Source organism: Passer montanus, unplaced genomic scaffold (genome assembly GCF_014805655.1).
Source record: "Passer montanus isolate IOZ18808 unplaced genomic scaffold, ASM1480565v1 scaffold3, whole genome shotgun sequence".
Lineage (NCBI taxonomy): Eukaryota > Metazoa > Chordata > Aves > Passeriformes > Passeridae > Passer > Passer montanus.
Genome location: NW_024367707.1, coordinates 3,584,126 through 3,596,561, shown reverse-complemented (window position 1 = coordinate 3,596,561; position 12,436 = coordinate 3,584,126). Strand labels below are relative to the sequence as shown.

General features: G+C 38.4%; 1 protein-coding gene across 1 annotated transcript in view; it reads left to right on the top strand.

Annotated features, from left to right (window-relative positions):
* POLA1 (DNA polymerase alpha 1, catalytic subunit) overlaps window positions 1-12,436 on the top strand; it is a 184,592-nt gene that overhangs the window by 112,260 nt on the left and 59,896 nt on the right. The window contains 1 exon segment of the mRNA XM_039714362.1: window positions 11,825-11,941. Coding sequence (XP_039570296.1) covers window positions 11,825-11,941 — 117 coding nt within the window.

Below are 12,436 nucleotides of genomic sequence, written 5' to 3'. Positions count from 1 at the left end.
TTCCTTTTGTCTTTCCTTTATCATTCTTGGGGGGGGTGGCAGGGGAAGGGAGGAAAGAGGTAAGGAGGATTAAGGAGTTTTCTTTTTTAATTATTTCTGCTTCTTGTTTTTTTAAATGCTACCTGGAAATTAATTCTTAAAACTTTGGAGAGCCTGTGTGAGAGCAGCATGAAAGCAAAGTAAACCTGAACAAGTTTGTGGGTTTACATTCTGCATCACCTAGCAACCCCCTGGCTCAGCCAGTTCTCTCGTCTGCCCCAGTCCTGTTTACAGACCATTCAGACTGCTCTTCGAAACCATGAAAGATATTCAGTTTCATTAGTGCCATTCTCAAGGAGAAAATAATTAAACTTAAATGAACAAACACTGCTTAGTGATGCTTTAAAGTTCTCTAGTTTAAGGTGACCAGACTCTTGAGACCCCTTTCTCTGCCATTACCTTTAACTCTTTTGAGCTCCTCTGAACTTACATACTCGTGTATATGCGCTACTTTAAAGTTTTTGGAACCCTCTTAACTCCTTCAGCATTCAGAGATGTTCATAACCATATTGCAAAGATAAATGCTTCACATGAACAGCCTTTTTGTCACTTTACCAGCTTGATATATCTGCTAGAGTTGACAAACCTTACTGTAGGTGCCATGTATATGAGCAAAACCTTTGTGCTCTATCTTACATCTGGTGTCTTGCAGGAAGTTCAGCATGGCAAATCTGAAAAATTCAAGGACCGTACAAAAATTTGAGGGGAGAAGGAAGATAACAGAATTGTGTAATGACTGGGGGCAGTAGAGTGTTTTTAGCTTTCTAACTAAACTAGAGGCATAGTTTTTAAGAAATCTTTTGAGTTCTCACCGTTTGTATGTTGCTATACTCCTTGACAGGCAATACATGGATGGGCTGTATGAGCTCTTTGTGCTTTGTTGATAGTTGACAGACAAAGCAAATTCTTTCTGAAGCAAGGTACTGTACTTAGTTGTGACCTATTGTAGCCTAAGAATATGGCTTCCTTTGAGTTGTATGAATAGGGAGAGTATTTTGGGAGAATGGGCTTAAACATCCTTCTAGAGGTTTTCACTCCCAGTACAGAAATCCATAAGGCTTCTTTCACTGATCCTTTTCTCAATTTAGTTTTCCATGGGTAGTCATTTTAAGTATGTCTTCTCTCAGCTGCTTGCTCAAAGTCCATTTTAGCTGTTTTCAGTTTGTCTTAAGTGAAATAAAATTGTTGGTAATAGCTGGGTCTCTTTGTGAATGGTGTGTTAGCCTGAGAAGACTTTTTAATCTTTTGTGATGTGTTTTGGTACCTAGAACCTTATTTTAGTGAAGGTAAGAAGACCAAGGCATTGGATTTGATGTGAAGTAAAGCAGAACATATTTGCTAATTTAGTTTGTAATGTAAAACTGTTAAAGTTGGAATTTGTCCACTTGTGGTGCTATTACATGTGCTAAAATGAGGGCCACTGTTTGCATCAAATCTATCACAAGGGTTTGGAGTGCTCTATTATCCTTTCAGCAGGCTGATGATGGAGCCTGGGCTTTGCACAAATGAGATCAATAAGTTTCAAATAACTTTTATGAAATGACATGTGACTGTACATCTAAAGGTATCTTAAAAAAATCAATTTTTAATAACATGTAAAACTCTTACATTGACCTACAAGATATTTTTCACTTATGTCTTGTTTGATAATTTTGTTTAAAACATTTTTTATGTTAGCTTGAGTGTTTCAGTTCTTGGGGGAGGGGGGAAGGCTAGGGTGCATTTCTTTATTATTCTTATTTATCTCTTGCTTTGATCACATACACACATCTCCAAGATTTTAGTGGTAAAACTGGTATGACAGTGCTGAGAATAATATTTTCTTGAAAATAAAAAAGTTTTCTTTTGATCTTAGATGGTTTCCTCCTTTTAATTTTTTTTCCAGTTATGGATTAGAATGCAATTCAAGTTCTATTATTTTGAAATATTCAGAATTACAAAATACCATTATTGAAACTCTACAGACTTTCATTTTTGGTAGCCTCTAAACAGCATTTGATATTCTGTGGCTGACTTTGGCTCACAACAGTGATGCATTGCTGATTGGACTGTGAGATAAGCAAGTTCTGAAGGAACTCCTAAAAAGTGTATGCTATGGAACAGAATTTTGTTGTGGGTTAAATCCTCTCAAATTTATGACCATTTTTCATAAAATCCGAAGGGGAGTATTTTGGATATTTTAGATCAGTGCACTTGACAGCTTCACTTCTCAAATGGCCACCTGGAATCTCCATCAGAGATTACCATTACCATTCTAGTATCACCAGTTTTTTTAAGATAGAAGGACATTTTGTGTTCTGAGAATTTCAGGTAGTGTTTGTCCTCATTCATGCTTTCTTTAAGGTAGCGAGTCAGGGTAGCTCCATTGCCTTCAATTGCAGTTTGTGTAGTTGCTTTGGACCTTCTGTCTGCTCCTGTGAAGGAGTAGTTCCCCTTGATGCCAGGTGCCTTTGGGGTGGCAGTTTTCCAGTGGGAACTGGGACAATAGATATGATTGTCTCTGAGAACAGGAGTATTTTGGAGTGGGTGTCTTTCTCCATTGCCAGCACCGAGTGTTAAAGTGATCATTTGCCTTCCACTAGGAAGTTACTGGCTGATAGCATCCTTTAATGTGGGTCATGCAATAATAATACTGGATATATAACCAGTCTTCTCCAGGACCTGTACTGCTTTCAAGTAATGCACTTTCAAAAGCATATTTCCTCACTTCATCTTTCATTTAACAGACAGTTTTGTATTCTTCCTAAGAGATCGTCCCTATCTGTTCATCAGCATGGATAATATGGAATTCTAGAGGAGGAAAGTGAACCTCCAGGAAAAGAATTTCCTTTATTTGTATGAGTTTTAGTTATCCACTCCATCCCACAGCTGAATTGAGTTGTCTAGGCCAAAATTCAAGAAGCTCTGAAAATAAGGAAGTTCTTAGAAAAGCAACTGAATTCGTATCATACCAACTTCCATTGAAGTGATGCAGCATGAAATGGAGTGTGAAATGCTGTGGTCACTGTTTACATTTTCCCTAAATTGGATGATCAGGTAACATCAGACTAAAAATACTCTTACTGGGAAATGGAACCTATTTTTTTTCTGGATGAGAAGCTAGCTACAGTATTTATTGTACGGAAAAAGAAAAGTTAATATGAAGTCAATGGCCAAGAGTGAGTTGATAAAATAGGTCCTTCTCTTGTGATCTGAATAGTCATATACCATGCTGGATCTGTGATCAGGTTTCTTAATGCATTGTAGTTAGCTTTATGTATAAATTTCAGGAACTAATTTCAGTTGTTATTACTATAACAGTTACTAAAACTATTTGCATTGCCAAAATGTGCATAACACCTAACAGAATATCAGAGAACATAGAACCAGCATTCCCTGGGTAAGGGATTTGAAGTGTAGGGTAAATGTATAAAGAATTCATGCTAACCTAAGATGTTCTACTATTCTAAGCATATGTTGAAATATGTTTCAGCTGCAAGAAGCTTGGCAGCATGTTTAACATGGTACCTATTCCACTTAAAATAAAAAGATAAAAGCTTCAGTCAGCTACCATCAATAGTGGACTCTTGACCCAGTTCCTTTTATAAAACAATTTATTTGAAGAGTCTGTAAAATATCAAAGGAATTTGTTATTCAGAAATGATTAAATGTTACAGTGGTATAAAACCTTAAAATACTCTTGAAAATCATCTTTGTCTTATATACTCAAATTGGAGTACAAATATTTCAACTTAGTTCTAAGACGTTTTTGACTTTGAAGTTTCAGTTACACCTGACAAACTTTGCACATGCTCTTTGCTGTGCAATTTTTTACATTTTAAAATTCTCAGATGGAGTTCAGATATATCTCTTTAGCATGGACTCTCTTGAACATAACATTAGGGTTTTTGATTTAGTATTATTTGATCTCCTTGTATTAAAGAAGGGGACAGAGCTTCTCCATCAGTTTTTTGTTGAAGTGAAAAGAAGGCTGGAATGCCAGATAGCAGTAACAATGTCTCTCCATATACTACTTTGAGATCTCAGTATATCCAAGCTCTCTAATGGAAGAGGCTTTGCCCGTCCCCTGGATTTCCATCACGGATAAATTGAGATCTTTCTCATGGTGTCACAGATCCATGTTTTCATTAGTGCTTGGTAACTGATTTGCTTTGAAACATATCAAGCTTTGAAGGATCCTGAAAAAGTTGCTGACCCAGAATTCTGCGTCAGTGATTGCTTTTAACTTCATTACTCCATTTTTTTAGGGTTGGTTTGCATGATTCTTGTAAATAGTGTGCCTGTTTATTACTTATCAAGAAGATATTCCTTTATAGGAAAAATGCCAAAACAGATGAGATGCTCCTTTATAAGGCTTAATTTCTGGTAGTGGTCATTTTTCTGCGGGGGGAAGGAAGAAGGGAAGCCTGATGACTCATTTTCCAGATATTCTGTGTATGCTGTTCTGTGGCAGCACATTCTTTTTGTTTCCTTCAAATTTTTTTTTTTTTTCCCTGACAAAATTATCTTAGAATTTTGCCTTTATGAAGAATTTGCTGTGTGTTTTCTTTCCTGTGCTCAAAGAGGGGGGGGGAACCATGAGGTGGGCTTTTAAACATCATAAGCTGTCCCTTTCATATGCCCATCCAGTCCTATATAAATTCAGATAATCTCATCTCCAGGTTGTCCCCATTAGTAGCTGCAAGTTCCAGAGTGGCCGTGTCTGCTCAGCCTGTGTGGGGACACACAGGCTTGACAAAGTCAGATGTTTTAAGGTGTCACCTGTGAGGAGCCCTCCTGATCAGAGTGTGCCACGCTGACTTTGCTCTGGTAGTCTCACAGGTCAGTTCCTCACAGGTCAGTTCCTCCTTCAGCAGCTCCCTGAAGTGTCTTTGTGCTTGCTCTGGAGGGACATTCAGGATGAAGCAGCTACAGGAGGAGGTGCACAGAGCAGGCAGGCACCAGGGCTCTGCAGAGAGTCACTGCTCCTGCAGGGCAGAGGTGTGTGTCCCTGACTATACCAGTTCTAACCTCAGCAAGTCCTCCATCTGGAAAAACCCTTTCAAAAGTTGAATGAGTCTGGCTTTCTTGTGTCTAGCAGCAGTAGAATTGGTTTGTTTAGAACAGTGCATCCTCTGAGGTTTTAATCAGCTGCATTTCCTCATGAAAATATGGGCTGTTGCTTGGGGAACCTAAGCTATGCTGAAATGGTGGAATCACCATCCCTGGCAGTGTTCAAAAGGTGTGTGGATGTGGCAGCTGGGCTGCTGGGGTAATGGTTGGACTCTGAGCTTACAGGCCTTTTCCAACACTAATGATTCTATCATTCACATTCCTGAGTGGGTAAAGTTTGGTGGTGGAGTCTTACTTCACTGCTTACTGTAGCATTCCTGACCTGAAGGCATTTCTTCTTGGCATTGTAGCAGTGGCAGGTACGTGTCACTCAGGTCTGCTTTGTCTGCTGAAATTCCCGTGCATGACACTCGTTCTCACCCTGTCATTCAGACTTTCATTGCTGCTGGTGTCTCACCAAGGTGAGGCAGATGCATTGTTACTAGAATGTTTCTTTGTTCTGAACAGGCAAGAAAGTAGATTAGAAGTTGAAATTACTTCACAGTAATTTGGTTTCTGGTACACAGCAGAAAAATTTTCCTGACTTTACAGCAAGAGCTCATCTTCAAGTCAATATTCATATCGCCTTTCATGTTGGAAGTGTAAAATCATGATGTAATTCTCAAAAGATGTAGTTACTACTGATAGTGAAACCATTGGCCAAAGAATATGCAAACAGGGGTTGTGGTTCTAGTTCCTGACATGTTGTCTACTACTGGGTCTGTTCCCCCAAACACTCAGCTATTTGCAGAAGACACAGACAGGGAGAACATGCCACACATGCGGAACAAATTATTGCAATTGGAGCTGATAACTTTCAGGTCACTGAGTTAAATCCTCTGTTGCCATGTTGTTTCCTGATTTAACTTCATAAAATCATCTGTCTTTTAATATTGCTTGGGGGGATCATTAGATTTGATGATATATCCAATAATGAGGTGGAACCTCATCCTTCCAGAGGATTTCAGGCCACTTCAGCCAGTTTTACCCTGTTAGGCAGTACAATCCACAATAATAGATGTTGTCAGGAAAGCAGGTTTTGAAGCTTCTGGTCTTGGAATGAGTGGATATAATATGCTTTTTTAAAAGCAGTCTGGAAAAAAAGGTCAGTGAAGTGAAAGTGTCCTGATTAGGACACACAATGGTACCTGGATCAGAAAATCTTCATTGCATTGTCTCCCAAATTCAGCCTTCCAAAAACTGCTTTGCTGATCAGTGACATGAGCAGCAGGTTTAAGCTGGCTGACCAGGACAGCATGTTCAGGTTGGGTTCCTGTGCTTCCTTTCTGATGGGTTTGATGGTGTAAGGTGATACCTTCAGCTCTGCAGTGCTGGAGACATGGGTTTGGGGTGTAATGTGCTCAGATATGCCAGCCACCTGAGACTGGGCATCATCCGGCAAGATCCCGTTTTCAAAAATCCATGTTAATATTGTCTTCTATGGGGAGGAAGGTTGCAGAGAAGCAAGCATGGATGACAATTAAACTCCAAAGTAACTGACAGTGGCTTCTGAATAATTTTCAGTGGTTGCAGCTTTATGCTTTTTACCAGGGCATTTTTTCATTCCACATGAACTTTTTAAATGTTGGAGTGCCTCAGCATCCTGTCTGAAGACAGGAACAGATGCAGAACACAAGTGTCTTAGGGAAGCACATTCAGTCCTCTGCTGTAGCAGGCAACCAAGCTACATTGTCAAATGTAATTTGTAAAAATTATTAAGATAAAGCTCAGTAAAATGCATGTTGTTGACCCCTGCAACTTCTGTTTGAAAGGCTGTTGTAAAACCACTTGCCTCTGTATTTTGGGGTAATATTTCCAATGCTTGTTGATCATTAGAATGGGAGAGGCTAATTCTCAAGAACAGACTTACAAAGAAACAAAAATTACTTTTGACTTGCAAATTTCTCCCTATTAGCTACAGTTCATGGACTTAATACTCTTCAGGGATTTTCTTTTATATTGTGCATGTATTTCAGGGTTTTGTCACATAGTTTTTTTATATTTTAAAATGAGCTAAGCATTTGTGGGCAGGATGTTTGGAAACGCTAGTTGCTTTTTTTCCCTCTGTCAACTTTTATTTAATTTCCCACGGTGTTGCAGATACCAAGTAGAACAAAGCTGAAGGTTCCCTATTATGATTTTGTTTGATGTACTACAAATTAATTTACAGACTCAGTGATAGCTGCTGGGAAATGAAGGATTCGTTTTGTTTGGTCAGCGAAGATGACAGGCATGGATCAAATAAGGGTTAACAATAATGCACTTGAACAGATTGAATCAGAACATAATGCATGTATTGAATTTGATTGCAACATGCATGACCATGGAAAAGTTTTTTGTTTAAAAGAAATCAAGGCTATGGCTTAATTATCAAAGCAAAACAGGAGACATAAAGAGCTACATGTTTCTGATACTGCTTTTTTCAAAAATAGCTCCCTTCACACAGTTATCTACATGTTTAATTTCCATGCATAATAGCAACAGTTATTGTTGTCATTTGTTACGAGAGATTAACAGATAGCAAGTACAAACAAACGCAAATAAGGCCTGAATAGAGAGGTGACAAAGAAGAAAAGACCTCTTTACTGTTAATTATAACTGGTAGGAAGTCTATACAAATGACATTAACTGTTTTCTGTAGCAGTTGAAGTGACATCCAGCTTTTTAGTATCTACTCAACACATTTGGGCATTTTATTGTAGGCAATAACTTAAATCTTCATTTTTTGAATATAGTTTATTGAGAAATGTACTGCTCAGTAAAATTTATATATTTTTGATAATTATTTCTTACTAGCTGAAAACAAGCATAATAGTAAGCTGTTGAATTTAAGTAGTTATTTTTATCCTAAGCTATGGGTTTTAGTTTAATCAGGGGGTTTTCAGTCTTTTTTCACCTGTTTTTTGTGATCAGCAGAACCTCCCACTGCTTTCTTCAACAGTGATTGCATTAGACTGAAACAATAGCATAGAGAAACTTGCTTCAAATGTCATTATTCAATGGTAGTTTGAGAGGACCTTCTACCTTACCCTTGTAAGACAGTAGAAGCTGTACCTTGTGAGTGGTGTAGTCCTTTGTTTCATAATTGTTAGCTAAAAAGGCCAATAGATGGCAGAAAACACAGTTACTTTTGTCATACATTATTTTCATGGTTGTCTAATTTTGAGTATTCTGTTCAGCTGAAGCTGGGATGCTGCTGCCATTCCAGGCTTTGTTTTTTCAGTTGCACTTGCATTCACTAACAAAATATCTTACTATCTGGCAGTTTCCATTGTTTGTTTTTCTAATATAACAAATTGCTTCAAAGTTCAGATGTAGTAATTTAATATGTTTTGAGTCATGAATGTTCTCTTTGTGCACAAGAATCTTTTCATAGCTACAGCTGAAAGAATGATGCTCTTCAACAGGAGGGTTTTAGAATCGGTGAGGACACTCCCCACATCTCCCCCTGCCTGGCTGTGTATTTTAAGGTGCTGTTTATGTCAGATTGCTGCCAGATGTTTCATAGGAGGTAGAGATGCCACAGAATAAACAATTTTCCAAACAGAGCATGTCTTTTGTCTCTAGAAAATTAACTTAATGCAAGATCTGTGAGAATTCATTATCCTTACAAAAATGTTTTTGATTTTTCCCTCACAGTGGCTCTAATGATATTCTTGGTACTCATGTGGGTGAGTGCCTGAAGATCTCAATGCTATCTTTGAGGAGCTTTTTTTTTGGTAGAAGGTTACTCCATGTCTGTTTAAACTGAGTTATTTAATCAGTATGAGACAACATAATAAACATCTACCTCTTTTAGAGAAAATCTTAGGTTCATTTGCAAAACCAAAGCCAAGGTCTGTCTTTTTCACTTGAGGCTCATTTGTGCTTGCTGACACAGGTCAGGTGTCTGTTATGTCGGGCCCTAAGTTAGGATTTCTCACAGTGGACCATGTGTTGGTGAAGTAGCTCAGTCTTGGTGAATAGTGTCTTGTGTTGCTAATGTCAATTCTGAAGTATTTGTCATAAATAAATTGTATATGACAAAGAAAGTGGTACTAGGACTGCTAGGGCAACAGTTGTGCAAGAGAGCAACTCACAGGTTTTTGAATTCTTGACATTTTCTCACTGTGCAGTTTTAAATGTCGTGATTTACATTGCTGATCTACATAACAATAAAGTTCACACTTAGTGATCAGATACACTGTTCATACTGTTTCCAAAACCCCTTACTTTATTAAGAAGGTTTGAAGCAGGGAGGATTTCCTCATCCCAAAATCTGTTAGGTGAATTGCTTTTTTCTTAGGAGATGCTTTTTTCTTCCTCCATTTACTATAAATGGATCATAGGTTAATCTAATGGATAAGAATGAATAAGCTTAAACTGGGTATTAGGCTTTAGATGTCAGAGTTGGGTGAAATTAATCTCAGTGCATATGTAAATACACTCTTTCCATTCCTACACTATGGCGTAAACGCTCACTTCAGGAAGTGCTGCATACATTGATATTGCCGTGGTGTTCTCCACATAGTTTTTCTCGTCTGCCCACATGGACATAAAAGCTCTGCTCTGCAAGGGCAGCAGGAAGTGTTTTAATGGATTTGGCATCAAGTGGGATAATATTGAGTATGTGACATGGCTGTAGAAATGGTGAAAGAGGAGAGGTCTCTGGAATAGATGAAGTTATTTGGAAAGGATTTAAGGTTTCATCTTAAAAAGATAAATAAAACAGTCTTGGGAGTACTTCTGAAATTATAGAATATATTTTTAAGTTGAAATCCAAGTGGAAATTAGGTAGAAGTTGTTGCCAGAGCATAACATTGGGACAGCTTGTCAAAGAGCTAGTGGAAGATGGAAGCAAGCAACTTTCTGAGTTGTCTTCTGATTTGTAACTTTTCTGTCAAAGTACCAGGAATCCAGGAATGGTTGAATTTAACTTCTTTGCAGGAGCAAGAAAAAATTTGGAAATGGGCAAAATTAACCAGTCACTATTCCCAGCAGAGACATCACCAGCCAATAGCCTGAAATGCAGTTTGACAGGGCTGAGCTGCTCCGGGTGGTAAAAGCAGGAACTGCTTGAGAAGAGTTGCAGGAACATTAGGTTGACTTCTCAGTTAACAACAGAAGCTTAAATGCTCTGTCAAGTTAGGTGAAGTGAGGAAATGCTGAAACCCCAATCTTAGTTTTGTGTCCAGTATATGTATTGACCTAGTAGGGAAGATCAAAATTATAATTATTGAAAAATAAAAAATTTCTTTTTGGATATGACTGCTCAATGCTCAAATGCTTGTTAGTGTGCTCTAGGCAGACAGAAATTGAGGAGAGAAAGGAGCAGAGAACGAGATGGTCAATACCATTTTGTTCCTGTATAAATTCGTGTTCGTCGGTATCCAGAATACATTGTGCAGTACTGGTCTCATCTCCCTCTCCACATGTTCCATTTCCCACCATTCCCTCATTTCCAAAAAGACCTGGGAGAGATTCAGAGAAGGGCAACTAAGATTTGGAGTGGTTTCCAGGCAAGGAACAACTACGTAAATTAGGACTGTGGTTTGGAAAAGACTTTGATTGAAGGTGATGTGATGGAGGTCTGTAAAATCATGAGTGGCACAAAGAAGGTGAATGCAGAATGATTATTCCTAGTCTCTCCTGATGCAAGAACTAGAAAGTGTTAAAAGAGAAGCTCTGTCTGTGTGTGTGTTTTCAAGAAAAATAAAGTGCTTTTTCATATAGTTTATAGTTGTTCTGCTGGATGTTGCAGATACTAAAAGTTTACGTGGGTTTGAAAAGCACTTGAAGTTCATTGGGCTCATTAATGCATTAATTCAGTCACCGCTGAATACAGACACAGTGATTCAGGTGGTCCTTGACTTATTTCCAAATAAGTTGGGAAAATCTTTGGAAGAGTTTTACTCTGTCTTTGTCTTTTGCCATTCCTTAAGTATCTTCTCATGGTGGTTCTTAGGGATGAGGTGTGGCATTGTTTTTAGCCTATGGTTGAACCTGGCATGAAAAATTCATCCTTACCAGTACTGGGATCATTCCTTCTTGCATACTCTTAAGAGAAGCCTTTTGTATTGTTTCCCTGAGCTGACATAGAGCAAATTGGCTCAGATTTTATTTCATTTTAACTCAGCAATATGTTAGATTTTCCTAAATGAATCAATTTATGTTGAAGTCTTGGAAGCTTTCTGAAAAAAACCCCAAAACAACAAATACTTAAAAAAGAAGAAAAAAGGAAAGCATCTGATTGCTATCAGAAAACAGAAAACTGTTTCTCCCCTCTAAAGTGCAAGCAAAGAACTAGCATTTTACTTAAATATTCAGTTTATTAGAAGTCTTGTTGAATGGAGTGGAGTGTCCTGCTGAATGGTCTACATACCTGGATAAAATACTCCTGTTGTATGTTAGTGTTGTTGTAACTGGAGAAGAGAAGAGCAGAAGTTTTGGTGTATTTCAAAGAAGGGATGAATGCAGTGTGTAGGGTGTGGGATTTTGAAGCAAGAAGACTCCAGCTTTGTTGTCTGCCATTAATTGTGTTTAAACAAGGACCTTCATCTCTTCATATATATTACAGTATCAGATTCACAGAGGATGTTAAAGTTGGCATATTTTTCTTCCTTGACTATGATTCATTTTTTAGATGGAATAAAATAAGCTATAACTTGAATTTAGGGTAAAAGATGATTTTTTCCTGTGTTCTGCCTTTCTGCAGGGTTGGTTAATATGCGAGGAGCCAACTTGCCAGAATCGAACGCGTCGGCTTCCTCTGAGTTTCTCCCGGAGTGGCCCCGTGTGCCAGGCCTGCAGGAAGGCTGTGCTCAGACCAGAGGTGAGTGTTTTGGGACAAAGCTCTGACAGAAGCAGAGTGGGATTCTCCTGAAGCTCACCTGGCTCTCAACGCTGCCTTTCAAAGGTATCAGGATTAAGCAGGAATTTTGAATTAGTTTATTAGTTTAAAGGGGATTGTTTATGCTTTTCTTGCTCCGCATTTAAGCTGCATCCTCATTGCTGTGAAGAGAGCATGCCATGCAGCTGCTGTGTTTGGAAATTTTCCAGCTGACAAGCATTTGGTCAGCAAACTAGAATTTGCTGGAATGTCTCTGCCAGAATACAGGTAAATTAACATAGACAAACAAACCCAACCTCCCAAACCAAAAACAGCCACCTACTTTTTTCCTGACTGGTTCTTACTTGGCTGCATTTGGTGCTGAGGAGCTGGAGGTGAACTTCCATGCTATCATCTGGGGGTACTCTAAGATGGTATTTCCAGGAGATGAGAAGTTTTGGGTTCTGCACATGTGAATTTGCTCCACACTTGAAAAAT